This window comes from Corvus moneduloides, chromosome 17 (genome assembly GCF_009650955.1).
Source record: "Corvus moneduloides isolate bCorMon1 chromosome 17, bCorMon1.pri, whole genome shotgun sequence".
Classification (NCBI taxonomy): domain Eukaryota; kingdom Metazoa; phylum Chordata; class Aves; order Passeriformes; family Corvidae; genus Corvus; species Corvus moneduloides.
Window position 1 is genome coordinate 3,831,811 of NC_045492.1, and position 15,904 is coordinate 3,847,714.

The 15,904-nt window shown below is 44.5% G+C and overlaps 1 protein-coding gene across 9 annotated transcripts in view; it reads left to right on the forward strand.

Moving 5' to 3' along the window:
- PTPRT (protein tyrosine phosphatase receptor type T) overlaps positions 1 to 15,904 on the forward strand; it is a 431,612-nt gene that overhangs the window by 370,462 nt on the left and 45,246 nt on the right. For 6 of the 9 annotated variants that reach the window (XM_032126644.1, XM_032126648.1, XM_032126650.1 and 3 more), the window contains 3 exons: positions 1,593 to 1,741; positions 7,663 to 7,740; positions 7,941 to 7,976. In XM_032126644.1, coding sequence (XP_031982535.1) covers positions 1,593 to 1,741; positions 7,663 to 7,740; positions 7,941 to 7,976 — 263 coding nt within the window. The remainder of the gene's footprint in view (positions 1 to 1,592; positions 1,742 to 7,662; positions 7,741 to 7,940; positions 7,977 to 15,904) is intronic. The other 3 variants (XM_032126652.1, XM_032126651.1, XM_032126649.1) reach the window with 2 other exon arrangements.

Sequence of the window (15,904 nt, forward strand, 5' to 3'; positions counted from 1 at the left end):
GTACCCATTGCACCCTGTCCAAGGCCTCTGCTCCAGGAGCTGTACCCATTGTACCCTGTCCAAGGCCTCTGCTCCAGGAGCTGTACCCATTGTACCCTGTCCAAGGCACCCACTCCAGGGGCTGTACCCATTGTACCCTGTCCAAGGCACCCACTCCAGGAGCTGTACCCATTGTACCCTGTCCAAGGCACCCACTCCAGGAGCTGTACCCATTGTACCCTGTCCAAGGCACCCACTCCAGGGGCTGTACCCATTGCACCCTGTCCAAGGCACCCGCTCCAGGAGCTGTACCCATTGCACCCTGTCCAAGGCCTCTGCTCCAGGAGCTGTACCCATTGCACCCTGTCCAAGGCACCCGCTCCAGGAGCTGTACCCATTGCACCCTGTCCAAGGCACCCACTCCAGGGGCTGTACCCATTGCACCCTGTCCAAGGCACCCACTCCAGGGGCTGCACCCATTGTACCCTGTCCAAGGCACCCGCTCCAGGGGCTGTACCCATTGCACCCTGTCCAAGGCACCCACTCCAGGAGCTGCACCCATTGCACCCTATCCAAGGCACCCACTCCAGGAGCTGTACCCATTGCACCCTGTCCAAGGCACCCACTCCAGGAGCTGTACCCATTGTACCCTGTCCAAGGCCTCTGCTCCAGGAGCTGTACCCATTGTACCCTGTCCAAGGCACCCACTCCAGGGGCTGTACCCATTGCACCCTGTCCAAGGCCTCTGCTCCAGGAGCTGTACCCATTGCACCCTGTCCAAGGCACCCACTCCAGGGGCTGTACCCATTGCACCCTGTCCAAGGCCTCTGCTCCAGGGGCTGTACCCATTGTACCCTGTCCAAGGCACCCACTCCAGGGGCTGTACCCATTGCACCCTGTCCAAGGCACCCACTCCAGGGGCTGTACCCATTGCACCCTGTCCAAGGCCTCTGCTCCAGGAGCTGTACCCATTGTACCCTGTCCAAGGCACCCACTCCAGGGGCTGTACCCATTGTACCCTGTCCAAGGCACCCACTCCAGGGGCTGCACCCATTGCACCCTGTCCAAGGCCTCTGCTCCAGGAGCTGTACCCATTGCACCCTGTCCAAGGCACCCACTCCAGGGGCTGCACCCATTGCACCCTGTCCAAGGCACCCACTCCAGGGGCTGCACCCATTGTACCCTGTCCAAGGCACCCACTCCAGGAGCTGTACCCATTGCACCCTGTCCAAGGCACCCACTCCAGGGGCTGTACCCATTGTACCCTGTCCAAGGCACCTGCTCCAGGAGCTGTACCCATTGCACCCTGTCCAAGGCCTCTGCTCCAGGGACTATACCCATTGTACCCTGTCCAAGGCTGAGGAAGCACTCCCACTGCTGGGGTGATGCAGGTTTGTGCCAGATGAGTGACTGGGAGGGAGAGCTCCAGGCTGGTATCACGATATTTTTGGTGCTCCACAAGTTACATTAAAAAGCCGTGGGGTTTCCTGGTTTGTCACGTGCCCTGCATGTCTGACCAAGTGGGGTAATTTTGTCAAAATATTTTGCCATTGCTTTGCTTTTAATGAGGGCAAACTGACCTTGCTTTCTCCCCTCTCCAAACCACCCCAAAGGAAGCTAGCCAAGAAGCAGAAGGAGACCCAGACCAGCACGCAGAGGGAGATGGGTCCCGTGGCTACTTCTGACAAGACCTCCACCAAACTCAGTGCTGTTCACAATGAAGAAGCTTTTTCTTCCAGCTGCCAAGATGTTAATGGATTCAGTAAGTTTAACTTGCTTGCAATGGATATGACCCCCTTGGAGAGCTCTAGGTTCTTAAAAGGACCTATTCCTTTGGGCACAATGTTGAGGAGTTAGGAATGGCAGTGATAGAGATCGTTGCAAAAGCTCCATAGAAATCTGGAATGTCTCTGGCACTGCCCCTGGTTTATCTGTCAGACAGGTGGAGAGCATTCCTCTGGGTCCAAATCTACTGAGAATAATTTATAAAGCCTGTTTTAATAACTGCATCAGAATAAGAGGCACGTTTATTTGTTGTTTAGAAGTAACTTTTCCTTTGTGAGTAGAAGAGTCAAATCACTTAGCTGCTTGTAGGATGAAATAACATTTTCTGTATGAAATTGTTATGAAAGAAGGTCTCCTGGTCCCCTGGCTAGAGAACTGGAATGGAAAGACAGCATTTCTTCCTTTGTCTGTGTCCTCGGTTTATTCTTCACATGGGTTCAGTAAAACTGATCTTAGTTAACATTTGTAAACCACTCAGACCTCTGTAGCTAAAAGAGTTTTGTGGGTAAAGCAGCACAAAGTCCTACTTTAGCCTCACTAGATCCAGGTTGAGTGCATGGTGGATTGCATGGCGGATTTGTAAACTTTTTTCGTATTAAATAAATTTAAACTTAGACACTATGGGCATGTCACTCCTTCTTTTGACACTCAGCCTGTTAGTTTGGACAAGGGACAGCTCTGAAACTCAAGTGTGTCCTAAAACTCTTTATTAAGCATCTTTAGCAAAGGGGTTTTTCCCCCTGATTACTAAAATGGAAATGCTCATGGTACAAAATGTGGTTTATCATTGAAACCTCCCCTTGTAATCTCAAATTGAGTGGGACAGGTTGAGTGAATTCTTCCTTTCCCTCTCTCTGCAGGTCATGTCAAATTCCATCTGCATGTGCTGCTACTGCCACTTTGTGTAACACACCTGTGAGATGGATAAATAGGTGTTTGGGACAGCCAAGGCTGGCAGGGAACACTTTTCTCTGATATTAAATTTACTTCAGTCAAGATCTAATTTTCTCAGGTGCTGAGTAGCTCTATCTCCTAAGGAGGCAGCAGGAGTTCTGTGGGGTTCATAGCTTTGAAAGCCAGGACAGCAGCAGACAGTGTTGTATCAGCCATCCCCAAAACAGCACAGGCAGCTTGGCTGGAATATGTAGGGAAAAGCAAGTATTTAACACTTCCCTCAGAATCTGGATTTCTAAAAGTTTGGGGATTCTTTCTCCAACCAGAAAATTAGAAAAGAGACAAGCTTGAAATGTGACCTCATTTTTCCCCCCCCATGGTATTTTGACAGACTAATTAAAACAGTTGAGTCATTTTCTTGAAATAGCAGCTACAGAAGATATGAGGTATCAAATTTTGTAAAGAAACATCACTCCGGATTTTCAATTTTTTTAAATCAGTTAGACCTTTACTTGTCTGACTTCTCTGCAGATTTTATCACTGCCTCCCCCTATAACCTGAGTCAGTCATGGGAGAATTCTTAAAACTCTTTATATCTATGAGAAATAATTATCAATAAACCTACACGATTTCTCCAAATTTTTTACTGCCAAGTCCAGGATGCTGAGGTGTTGGAGGTAAGTTCTGTGCGGTAGTGTGCACATGCTGATACAGGAATTTTCTAGGTAAAAAATTTCTTAAATAAATAAATAAATAGCCTTAATAAAGTTTAATACTTCTGGGTTCTGTACAGGCCTACTTTGGAGTAACATAATAGGATTATTGCTTAACCCTCCTGCTAACTAACAGAGTTTTACAGGGTTTATCCACCAGAGCTGTTGAAATCAACTGTCTTAAGCAGCAGTCAGATTCCTTCTTAAATTGTTTTTTGCCTGCCAACAGTAAATAGCATTTACAGCATCTGATGATGGGCAGTCCCCCTCTCCATCCTGCCCCTCAGCTGTGGGAGCCTGAGCTGGCTGTAGCAGGGACATGGAAATGCCCCTCTCCTTTTGGAAGAAGAGCCCCCCAAGAGAAGCAAAGTGTTTCCAATGCCAGGATCACTTTGCCAGCTCACGAAACAATCAAACAGAGCAGCACAACTTGCTAAGTAGGACCCCTCCGTTTTTGGATGTCTTGTAAGCAAGTTCACCTGCTGAATACAGTGTCCTTGCAGGGCTTGTGTCCTTGCCTCCAGTTTATGTTTTCTGTCACTAGAATTCTGATAACTTTTCAGACAGAACAAATTCAATGAGTCCCTATAGAAGCTTTTCTTTTCCCATGCTCTCTCCAGCTGGCCACTGGTCTGCTTCTGGGTGAGCCCTGTCCACCCTCCTGCTGTTGCTTACCCCATCCCCCTGCCCTGTCACCACACAGGACTATTTTTTAAAATCAGGCAGATTTAAAAATCCCACTCTCAAGGGTGTTGCCTGATGCTCTGCTCCATGAGGGAGATAAAAAATGAACAGCTGCCTTCCTGCTTATCAGGCCCTTGTTTTCTGTTGGGGCATCAAGACCTCAGGTCTTGCTGAAAAGTGGAAGAGAATTGGGCATTTATCTTTTCTGGCCCAAAGCAAAGCCTCTCATCCCTCTTTCCATGCTGCAGTGTTAGTTGTTATCCTAGCAGGATTCTCACTGATACATACAGGTGTTGAAATGAAAGAGATTTTTTGGACTTGGCCTCTGTCTCTGACACTCTGCAGAATCAGAGAAGGTGTTTGCTGAAACATGGATTGGTCCATGGCTGTTCCAGCTTGTCTGCTTTTACTCAGGGATTATGAAAAACCACAGTTAGTTGTTCATTTTCTCAAATATCTTGGGGTTTTTTTTTAAATAAAAGTATATCCTAACTCCATTAATGGCAGATGATGGCCCTGGCAGTGGCTGAGCAGTTCCCTGGTGTGCAGGAGAGTTGGGAGGCAGCACAGTCACATGTAGATATTGGCTCAGGGCAAGGTTCTTATGAAATAAGATGGGAAATGGGAGACAAAGCAGACCTAATTTTGCCCCCCAGTGCCTGCCCTGAGCAGAAAGGTGTGCAGGGCGTTGTTGCCATGCAGAAATCATGTGCAGTTTGGCAGTGATGGGGGAAGCAGCAGTGGATCAGCTCAGCAGTGATGCACTGACCATGTGCTCTGCACAAAGGAACTGCTCTTCTGGCTTTGCAGTGCTCAAATGCTATGGACCAGCCTTGTCCAGGAGAATTCCCTGTCCCCAGCAGAGCCATCCTGACATCCTTGCAGGGGTTCTGACAGAAACTATTTGATTCTGAGGTTTTAACCCCTTAAAATGCAGCCAGTTTTGCAGGAGACTGATTTATTGAGGTGTGCTTTACCCTTGTGACATCTCCATTTGGGGGGAGACAGCTCTCCAGACACCCTTGAGGAGGGACACTGATCCAGATGAAGGAGTGGCTTTAATGTTACAGGTACAGAGAGCATTTTGGAAGTGGGGGACTGAATTTTGCAGTAGTAACCACAACTATAAATTACCAAGTCAGTGGGATTTTACTTACGAGAAGAAGATGATGAGAGGGAGGTGTAGGCAAGTGGCACGCAGGGTTTAAAGGATCCATTTGTACCAAGCAGCATCAAAATTCACACCTTTCCATAATCCCCTATGTTTTTGTGATCAGTGAGATGCAAAGGTCTTCACAAAAGACAAATACGGCAAGACATAGTTCTTATTCCTACCCCACAGATAATTTTCACTCATAACTAGGTTACCTGCTAAATGCAGTCTAAGGACTTGTAGGGTCATGGATATGAGATGTTTTTTCTCCAGTAAAAAAATTCTTAAAATAATTTTAAAATAAAAGACAAACCCACATTTTATCAAAAGCATAAAAGGAAAATATACTAAAGTCCCTTTTACTGGCTTTCATGGGATTTTTGTGGGGTTTGCTAGTTTAGGAAATATTATAAAAATTAAAGAACAGTTTTCAGAATAGGAAGGAGCCTTCACCACTCTGCATGACTGGAGGGATCCGTGTGGCCTCACGTGCCACTCCAGGGAGCACAAAGAGAATTTTTAATGAAGTCTTAATCTCTACCCTGATGTGAAATCCTCCCTGGACGTGTTTCCTTTGATTACAGACCCGAGCGCTGCTGGTTAGAAAGCAGCACTGTGTACACATCTCATTATACAGCCTGACTGATTTCGGGAATAACTTCTCCAAAGTTTCAAGAAACTTCTCTTTTGTGTTTGTGGGTTTTGGGATTTTGGTTTCTTTTTTGTTTTAGTTTAGTTTTTTTGGTTTGGTTTTCATTTGTTTTGGTTTTGGGTTGGGTTTTTGCTTGGATTTGGTTTTGGTTTTGTTTGGGTTTGGTTTGGGTATTTTCCCTCCTTTTTAATCTGAATCTAGAAGTCATCTCCCTGTGTCACAAACACAGCTCATTTAATAAACCTCAGCTGGTAACATTTTTAACCAAACTCACTGACATGAGATGTTTGGAGTAATTCATCCTCAGCAGCTCTGGAAAGGCAGTATGGCCCTATGAGTTCTTTTATACTCCCAAATTCCAGAAAACTGAGTCCTGCTCCAAGCCCTGAGTATTGACTTGCCCTGTGACACTGGGCAAACCAATTGCTCTGTTTAGATCTTATTTTATGTACCTGCAAAAGTGGCCATGTCCTAAGTGTGGTGAGAGAAGGGTCTGATTTAGGCTGACAAACAGCAGAAAAGTGTACGAGGCCCCAAAGCAGAGGAAATTTATGTCTTAAGGCACCTGGGGCAGAGCTCCAGCTGACCAAACTGTGAGGAATTTGATTGTTTTAATGTGTTTCCAAGTCATGTAGGTCTGAAAATATGGTGGGAGAATGCAGAACAAGAGGGAGTTCATGAACTAGATGATTATAAACTGCTTGGGAGGTAATTCTGACTTTATGAAACTCCCTAGACCAGTCACTTCTTTGGGTTTCCCCACAGAGTAACTTGAAATTTTTAAGCTGTGTTTGCTCCATAGATATGAAAAATTGCTTCTGAAATTACTTGGATGTACACTGAGTTTTATCTGCTTCTGTTGGGCTATGGAATAGTTTTCCTGTGTTATCTGTTGTCATCTTTCTGATGTACTGAGATTTGTATTAGCTTGTTTCCCAGCATTCTGAGGAGGAGATAAATAAATGCCTGTAACTCTGAGAGTGAATGCAGAGTGATAACAAAAGAATATGCCTTCAAAAATGATGGATTACCGTAAGCATGTACATGTTTGCTATTGTAGGTATAAACCAGCCTCATAAATTTACTATCAAGACAAGAATCTACCATGAAGATGTTGAGCCCTTCCTCCTTTCAAAAAAAGATTTGATTAATAGGGAAATACTTGATTTGATTAATATGGAAATTTCTGGATTCTTGTCCAGAGAAAGCTAATGCCATAATGGGAGAAGGCGAGGATGCTTGTCCTGCTGAAAGAACCCAGCTCACAGGGGAAGGGATTATAGGATTTGCTATGAACAGTCCTGGGTTGAAGAACAAGTCCCTTGTAATCTTGTGATGTTTTAACCAAAAAATTGCTATCCCACCTGTGTATTTTTGTGGTACATGGCGTTTGAGTAGGTTTATTTGACTGTCAAAATACTGATTCTCTGTAGTTTGTATTTTGGGGGTCATTTTTGAGGAATTTTCTCTTAGAGACAAAACCCTAAGTTTGCTCCTTCGGTTAAAAAAAGAACATTTAGAATATAGACCTGTGAATGTAGCTCTGTGTGTATCCTGTTTAGGAACACATTGATTTACAGTAACTATAATCCTATATTTGGGGTCTAGAGTGCTTATATTAAAGAAAATCCATCATGATGACAATGTAATAAATGTAATATGCATGTTGAAATGAAAAATATAATTCATTTTGATAAGCCTTATATATCCCATATTACTGTGTTCTTTGAGGAACATTCTCCCTGTTCTTTCTCTCTCTTAATATATGTCTAAAGTCTTTTCCTTATGTCTTTCCTACCTAGCATCACCCTCTCCTTGTTCATTTTCTGTCCAAAGCAAAACCCTTCAGAGCAAATCTATGTTGAATTCCTACTACTCAGGTACTAGTGCCAGACTTTTCTTTCATTCCTAAATTTTCTTTGCTTTTGTACGTTACCCAAAATGACCTATAGACTGAGGCTTCTGAGTGTGAGGCACAGCTAACCTTGTTTTCATTCTCTGTAACTCTTCTTTTCCTGTTGATCCCCTGTTGATTTCCATTGATCCGTGTCGTGTGGGTGAACGGAATTCCATCTCAAAGTATCATCAGACACCGTCCCATCGACCACGCTGTTAGGTAAGAGGACAGGTATGGTGTACTGGGCTGAACTGGAGAGCAGACACACGCTCAGTGTCATGAAAATAACCTGGAGAGAGCACTGTGGAGTGTTTGGCTTCCAAAATCAGAATTAATCCTGTGGTCATGTGTTAATCAGGAAACTTCTGTTTCACTCATGTTTTGTTATTGCTATTAATTGCTTTCAAAGGAAAGGAAAATTCAGAAATTAAGGTTTAGTCCTTCTTTCAAGTATTTGCTGTCTGGTTTTGTGACTGAGATTTGGGGTTCTGGGCCACACTCCCACACGCTGCCTTGCCTCAGGCTTGGTTCTGACTCCTGCAGGTGGTTGTGCCTGTGCAGCTGACATAGAACCACAGAATAGTTTGGGTTGGAAGGGATCTTTAAAGACTCTCTAGGCCAATCCCTTGCCATGGGCAGGGACACTTTCCTATAGACCAGATTGCTCAGAGCCCCATCCAACCTGACCTGGAAAGTTCCTAGGGATGGGGCATCTTGCACCTCTCTGGGCAACCTGTGTCAGCACCTCACCACCCTTTTTATATAAAGTTTCTTCTTTGTATTTAGGCTCAATTGCCCTCTTTTCATTTAAAACCAACCCCCCTGTGCTGTGTGTGAGGCTCAGCTGTACCTTGTGCCTCAAGGGTTGCAAATATAAGGGAGGATTTGCATGTCTGCAGCAGGTGGGAACCTACAGTTTTGGATAAAGTTGCATGTTTAAAGGTTATTTGGAGAAATTCCTGGCTGGGGTTTGGGAAGTTGCTCCACCTGAGAGTTAAATGCTAAATCTTTCAGGCAGCCAGGTATGGATTTGAGAGGATAACAAATAGGCAGGTCCTGGGAGGCAGAAGCTGTTCTGTGGCTGTATTAGAGATTAGAAAGAAGTTCTCCCCTGTGAGGGTGGGCAGGCCCTGGCACAGGGTGCCCAGAGAAGCTGGGGCTGCCCCTGGATCCCTGGAAGTGTCCAAGGCCAGGTTGGACAGGGCTTGGAGCAGCCTGGGCTAGTGGAAGGTGGCCATGCCCATGGCAGGGGACTGGAACAAGATGGTCTTTAAGTTCCCTTCCCACCCAAACCGTTCTGATTCTGTGCTTTATGAATTCCTCTGCTATGAAGCAGAAGGATGATGGGTGGCTGATCAGAATCTAGCCAGCGGGATTTGTCATTTTGGATTATCTACAGTAAATGTTCCCTCCAGACACAGTAATCTACCATGACTGCTCTAAACATCACTCAGAACATGTGGAAGGGCTGCAGTTAGACCAGGAACAAGTGACAACTGGTGGCTGTTGCTTGGTTTACAGCCTGGCACAGAGGCTTGGAGGGGCTGCCCACAACACACACATCCATCCTGCTGCCTGTCAAAATGCTGATGGTAAGGAATGAGGCCTCTGAATGGGGTGGGGAAGGAAAGGACTCCATTTCCCAGAAGGTTTGGCCTCATTTCCCAGAGAGTCAGTGTTGTCAATAGAAAAACCTAAGTGCAGGTTTATCTTTTGGCTGTACTTCAGAAATAAGGCCCTGACCTGCAGGTTGATGGAAGATGTCAGACACTCCCAGTCTGGTATTTGGCATCTGGGAAAACCTGGCCATCCTTTGGGGGAGCTGCTTTCTCCCTTCTGCCCTGATGGAATTACGGAATTAACTGCACACTTGGTACTCTGAAGCTCAAGGAGTAATGCACAGGTTCTCTCTGTGCTTCTCATGTCAAAACAAAAGCCCCCAAAACTTCTAAAACTCCGAATTTTGCAGAGGAAAAAAGAGGAAATAGGAATCTAACCAGCCTTGTGCTTATGTATTCAAAACTGTTTCAAATTTCTACTATGCACTATATCTGAGTAAGGATTGATATCCCTGTTTTACACATGGGAAGTGAAGTTTAGAGCGCTTTTAAGACATGAATTACACAGACTGGTACCACCCCAGTTCCACCTGAATTTAACTGCCTGTGAAACAGCCTCTGACATTGGAGAAATTTCTATCTTGTGACTTGCAGACAAATTAAAACCTTGGCATTCTGGTTTCTCAGACAAAACCATCAGATGTTGGATGTTGCTGTATGAGCAAAATAAGTTTAATTTTTGATGCTTATTAATATGAATTCCCAGGGAAGAAAAACATACCTTAAAAAGGGCATCAGTCATCCCACTACCAATATCTGTCTTTGGGCACTACCTGCAATTCAGTACTGTTTGTTCTCATCTATTACGCCTTCTAATAAATGTTCTGTATCTTCAGTATTGCACAGCTCTCCAGGCTTGGCTGTGACATGTAAGATACAGGAGATTTGGGATTGGCCTCTATCCCAATTCCTGATTCATACTTTTTTATGTAATGCATGTTTTTAGGAAAGTAATTTTCTCTTCTAGTTGTGGACAACTCTGGATTTTAAATGTTTTGCTCAAACTTCTTCACTAGAGAAGTGAATATCTAACAGTAAAAAATAAAGGAGGTAGATTTCCACTTGAAGATGAGGTAGCATGAATATTTTTGGGGAAAATATTCATGTCCAGTAGCTCTTGAAGATGTTCTGGGGATGTTCAGATGTTCTCATCAGGACAGTCTCTTCAGGAGAACCAGCGTGTCCTTCCCTTGCATCCGTTGGCATCTCCTGGCAGCAGGAAAGGACATTTAGCCTTGTTCTTACTCCAGCTGCTCATGAGGATCCTCACAAGAGTCGTTGCCCTGCAGAGAGGACAGAGATTTCAGTGCCTTGCAGATGGGCAGAACCAGCAGAGAGAGCTCTCTGTCACAAAGCCTCAGACAACAGACTGGCTGTGCTTAGAAAAACATAGAAATTTTCCATGAATTTTAGACTTCTGTAGCTTTTTTGCCCATCCCTAATCAGTCTGCTGTGGGTACATCCCCAACCTAGTCTGAATAACTCAAAACTGTTAAAAAGCCAGCATTGCTGCTTTAGCAGGTGCCTCTGCCACTGGATTTTTAAATTGTAGGATGAGTTACTTTTATGCAATGGGTGCTCAAAACTTCAATGGCTTGACCTGTTCAGTTGCATCAGAATCCTCCCAGGCCACGTGAGCCTCTAATAAGGAGCTGTGGGAGAGGTTTTCCCACCACTTCACTGTGCTGAGGTTGGCCAGGGGCAGAATGAGCAGTGGGGCTGCAGACCTTGGCAGGCTGGGCCTGGAGTGAATTTCTCTTACATTTCTTTCTGCCTGCAGAACTGGAAAACTCTGTCTTCCAGTCTTTGGGGCTCATAGTTTCATGTGCTGTTTTGAAGTTTCCAGTTGTTTTCCAGCTGTAACTGAATTGCTCTGAGTGGTGGGTTGATCTGGCAGCCTCTTTTCACCTAGGAAAAGAGAGATTTGACTTGGTGAGGTCCACACATCCGAAGAGCTGCACTGTTACATTTGTACCAAATAATCCCAAATCATTGCCCACCTCACCAAAACAGTTTCTTTGCATCTTTAACAGGGTTTTCTTCTATGTTAACTGGTGAAGAAAATGTATGCAATAGTTTTTATAAGATTAGAATACTCTTATGTAAAAATACTCTCATAATATTAGAATAATATTCTTATTAAAATACTCTTATAAGATTAGAACACTCTTATGCTTGGTGATAGCCAAGCAATTCTTACAAAGTTCTAGAAGCTAGAAAAAAATTACTTACTTTTTAAAAAAATTATGGGCATGTGCCAGCTTCTTCATGCCTTTGAAATGAAAGGTGCACCCTCTGCTCTCTGTCAAGCCTGCTGTCAGGCGGCTTTGTTAAGGAATGTGCCCTTTCAGAGCACAGTTGATATCGTTAGATAAATGATGTTTTGCCTTTGGTTTGCCATAGCACTGTTGGTATTGTAGATGGAGTATTAGAGCTGGGTATTTATCATATAATAAAGCCTTGACACACACAAAAAAGAAAATTATTTTTCATCTTGCACCATATCCCTGGTGTAAGGGGAAGAGGTATTAGCCATGCTCTAGTCACCCTCGGAAGATGTCAGAGAATTGACAACCCTTACTCTGGTGTGGAGAGACTGGCTCTGTGTGTAATTAAATCCATCACAAACACCACTCCTAACATAATTTATTTTGTGCAAAGGGTGTCACATTGCATCTTATCACTTGCCAAGGCTAAGAGAATAAAAATATAAGCAGATATGATAGGCCTGTCATTTCAGACACAGGAGGAATTTCTGGCCATTAAAGCAGAAGTTTTGAGAGAAACTTCTCCACATGTAGAAGAGGACACATCAGTGCACCTTTACTTTTAGTCGTGAGAGGCATGGGTGAGTTTTCTGGTCAGGAGACAACATCATACTCTGTGCCCAGATACCCATTTCTCAGTCTATGTTTACAAAACAAATGATCTCTAGAAAAGCATCTAAAGCTTCAGTCCCCAAAGGTGCTCTGGATGAGCAGAACCCCTCCCAGAAGCCTTACTGGGATGTTGCACAGGGCTCTGATCACACAGAGCCGCTTCCAGACTGGCAATCTAATTTCTCAGCTGCTCTTCATCTTATCTGTGACATTTATGGAGAAGTTCATCAGTTTTTCTGTGGAGGCAAACATATTTATTTTACTTCTCTGAGTAGCACAAAAGTATAGAACACAAGGTGGTGTAGCAGCAGGCAAGCAATAATAACTCACTGTCAGGGCTGCTCATCAAATGGGGGAAGATTCCACCAAAGCGACCTCTGCTCCAGCTCCTCTCTGCGTGCTGGACTCCATTACTTCTTGGCACAATAAGACCTCAGAGTTGATTTCAGCAAGTTCATTATTATTTCCCCAGCAAAGACACACACAAAAAGCACCATTTCTCAGGCAGGGAGAATTTGTGAACATGTGAAGTCACCATTGTTAAATTTGCTCATCTGCAGTTACACACTAGCTAACATGAGCTGAGATAACCAAAGAGTTTCCCAATCAGCCAAATTATGTGAGAGCCAGGGAATCATTAATTTACTGCGTTCTACAAAATTTCAGAGTGTTCTTTGAACTCTCAAGCTGATCACAGAATGGTTTGGGTTGGAAGGAACTTTAAAGCTCATCTCCTTCCACCCCCTGCCATGGGCAGCAACACCTTCCACTGTCCCAGGTTGCTCCAAGTCCCGTCCAAACTGGCCTTGGACACTTCCAGGAATGGGGGATCATGAAAATGCCAGCTTCCCAAAATCAAAACATCTGAGTTGGCAAAGGACATCTTAGTATGGGGAGTAAGTGTGGCACTGAAAAGTGTTAACAAACAAGATGACAACACACTTTGCTGTCGCAAGCTGCTGATATTAGAAACAATCCTGTCACAAACAGCATGTTGCCAGCAACATGCAGAATACCTGCCTTATTTACAGCTGCACAAATAGAACTGTGGAAAATTGGAAATTGTTCCAGGAGGGAACCGGGGCCCTGAGCAGCCTGCCCTAATGGGACTTCAGAAGCTCTCAATTGATTTACTTTATCAAAGAGAAACTGAAGAAGCGATTTGATCAGTGCCTGCATGGGTCAGGATTTCAAATGCTCAGAGGGCTCTTTAATCTAACAGAAGGTGTAATAAGATTCAGTGCCTGCAATCGAAGCTAAGCAAAATCAAATTGCAATTAAGAAATATTTAGACAGCAAGGGTAATTAACCATTTCCACAGTTTTGGGGGTCAGAATGGAATCACCACCTCTTGAAATGTTTGTAATTTGAATTATTTCTTGGAGCAGTATTCCATCCGTGGAATGCAGTGAATTACGGTGGTGTGTGTTCCTATGAAAAACAAAAGGACATATGACAAGGATAAATGTGCATATGAAACATAGTCCAAAAAAACCCTGATGCACGATCCTGTGTGTTCAGTAGTTTCTGAGTACTAGAGCAAATTATTTCACACAACTTTCCCATTTAAATAAAAGCTATTTTCTTGTTTTGCTTTTCTCACTGAAAATTCACCAAAGGCACATGTGCTTTATAGACACTGCCAAAAATTTAGTGAAAAGTCTTGGCCACTTTGTCCTGCAAAGTCATCTGCATTTGCAAGGGACTGGGGACACATTTGTGAGAAGCAGACAGAGAAAAGGGACTGTGGAAAGTTACTTTAACTTGCCTTTAGTGCAACAATTAAAGCAGCAGCCCTGACTTTGCTGGAATCTTTGTTGTCTTTCCCAGTAATAATGGTGCCAAAAGAAATGAGATGTGGTTTATAGCTGCAAACAGAAGGGAAAGCAAAGCCTGTTTGCCGACCCTCCAAAGACTCTTTTGGTTGACTGTCCTAGTGAGAGCTCAGTTTGCTGCCACCTCCCCTCCCACCTGCATTTTGAATTGCTCACAAAATTGCTGCAAACACATCCTGAGAGGTGCGTGCCTTTTGTGAACGCCTCATTACCCGTGCTTAGCTCCACACTCGTGGGGTGATTAGATGGAGAGGGAACAATGTGTTACTTGCATCAAGCTTTATTAGCAGAACATGGAAGTGTTAAGCTCAGCTCTCACACAGCAGTTTGTGTCCAGAAAAGCCCCTCTACATTTTACTTGGCCCAGATAAAATTCTGGGGGGAGTAACTGAGAGTCCAGAGCTGCTGCTGCTGTTGTTGGGGTTGGGATTTTTTTGCAGGTAGCACAGGTGCCATGCATGATGTGTTTGTCACGGAGGGCTGGAGGAGGTGATGGCCTGAGCAGTTTCAGCTGTGTGTCCCAGGGTAGAGAGTGGGGTGACCCACATTGTGTGGTGCTTTTCCTTGAGCAGAAACACCTGGGTGAGGCACAGAAGAGGGGCTGCCACAGATCACACTTTGCATTCTTCTCTGTGAGGGTGGGGAGGCCCTGGCACGGGGTGCCCAGAGAAGCTGTGGCTGCCCCTGGATCCCTGGAAGTGTCCAAGTCCAATTTGGAGAGGGCTTGGAGCAACCTGGGATAGTGAAACGAGATGGTCCCTTTCAAACCCAAACCATTCTGTGCTTCTATGCCACAAGAGCTGTTCCTACAATCAGTGGGATTTGCACTAATTTTTATCTCATTGACCAAAGAGACCAGCTGTCACTATGGACTCAAAGGCCAGAGACCTCTCTTTGCTGCTGAGCACCTTTTTCTAGTCCCAGCTCCATCCCATGAGTGCCTACCTTGAGGAAAATTATTCTGGAAGGGAGGGGTCACCACTTTCCTGGCTCTCACGTCTCCCTGTGACGCATCTCTTTGAGAAGAGAGCCAAGTACACCAGAATTAAAGGAACTGATGAAGAGAGAAATTAGTAATTGCCTGCGAAGGAGCTGGCTGATCTCAGCTCCATTTTACAAGTCGCCTATGCTCTGTGTGTGCCCTGCCCAAATTAGCACCAGAACCACACGTTAGTTTTAAGACTCCCTTTCGAATTGGGATCTCGTAATGTTTTTTAATTGGGGCTGATAAAAATGCGGCATTACTTGCAGGTTCCTCAGAGAAGCCAATTGTGAAATTGGGTTTGTATTAAACCTAATGATGGAAAATTAAGCATAGTGCGTCTGTCGGAAATGGTCCGCAATAAAAATCTTCTCCTTTTCATTACAGGAGGTTAATAGGGAATAGGGGAGCAAAGATGCACTGGGAAAGTGAATCCAACTAGGGGAATTAATAAGCCTTGAAATTCCCTCTGTTCAGAGTTCTCACACTGTCATTAGTCAGAGCATTAGGGATGATTATACAAATGCTTTGGATGTTACTCTTCCTTAAATCCCAAATTTATTCACATTTTGTATGTGAGGGTTGCTTTGCTTGAGCCATAGTTCCGTAAATTTCTGAGCGTCCTGGGACTGTGACAGTGTTTGTGAGAACCTGGGACTCAGAAATCCTGAAATTCAGGAGTCTAATCTTGAAAGCAGGTGATCACTGTGCTAATTTATTTCAGAGGAGCAGGCTGCGTTTCAGCAGCTCTGATAATTCACCCACCAGCCGTTTTTATGTCACGCTGGTGATCAGCTTGCCCTGCAGCAGTGTCCACTGCTGGCATTCCTGT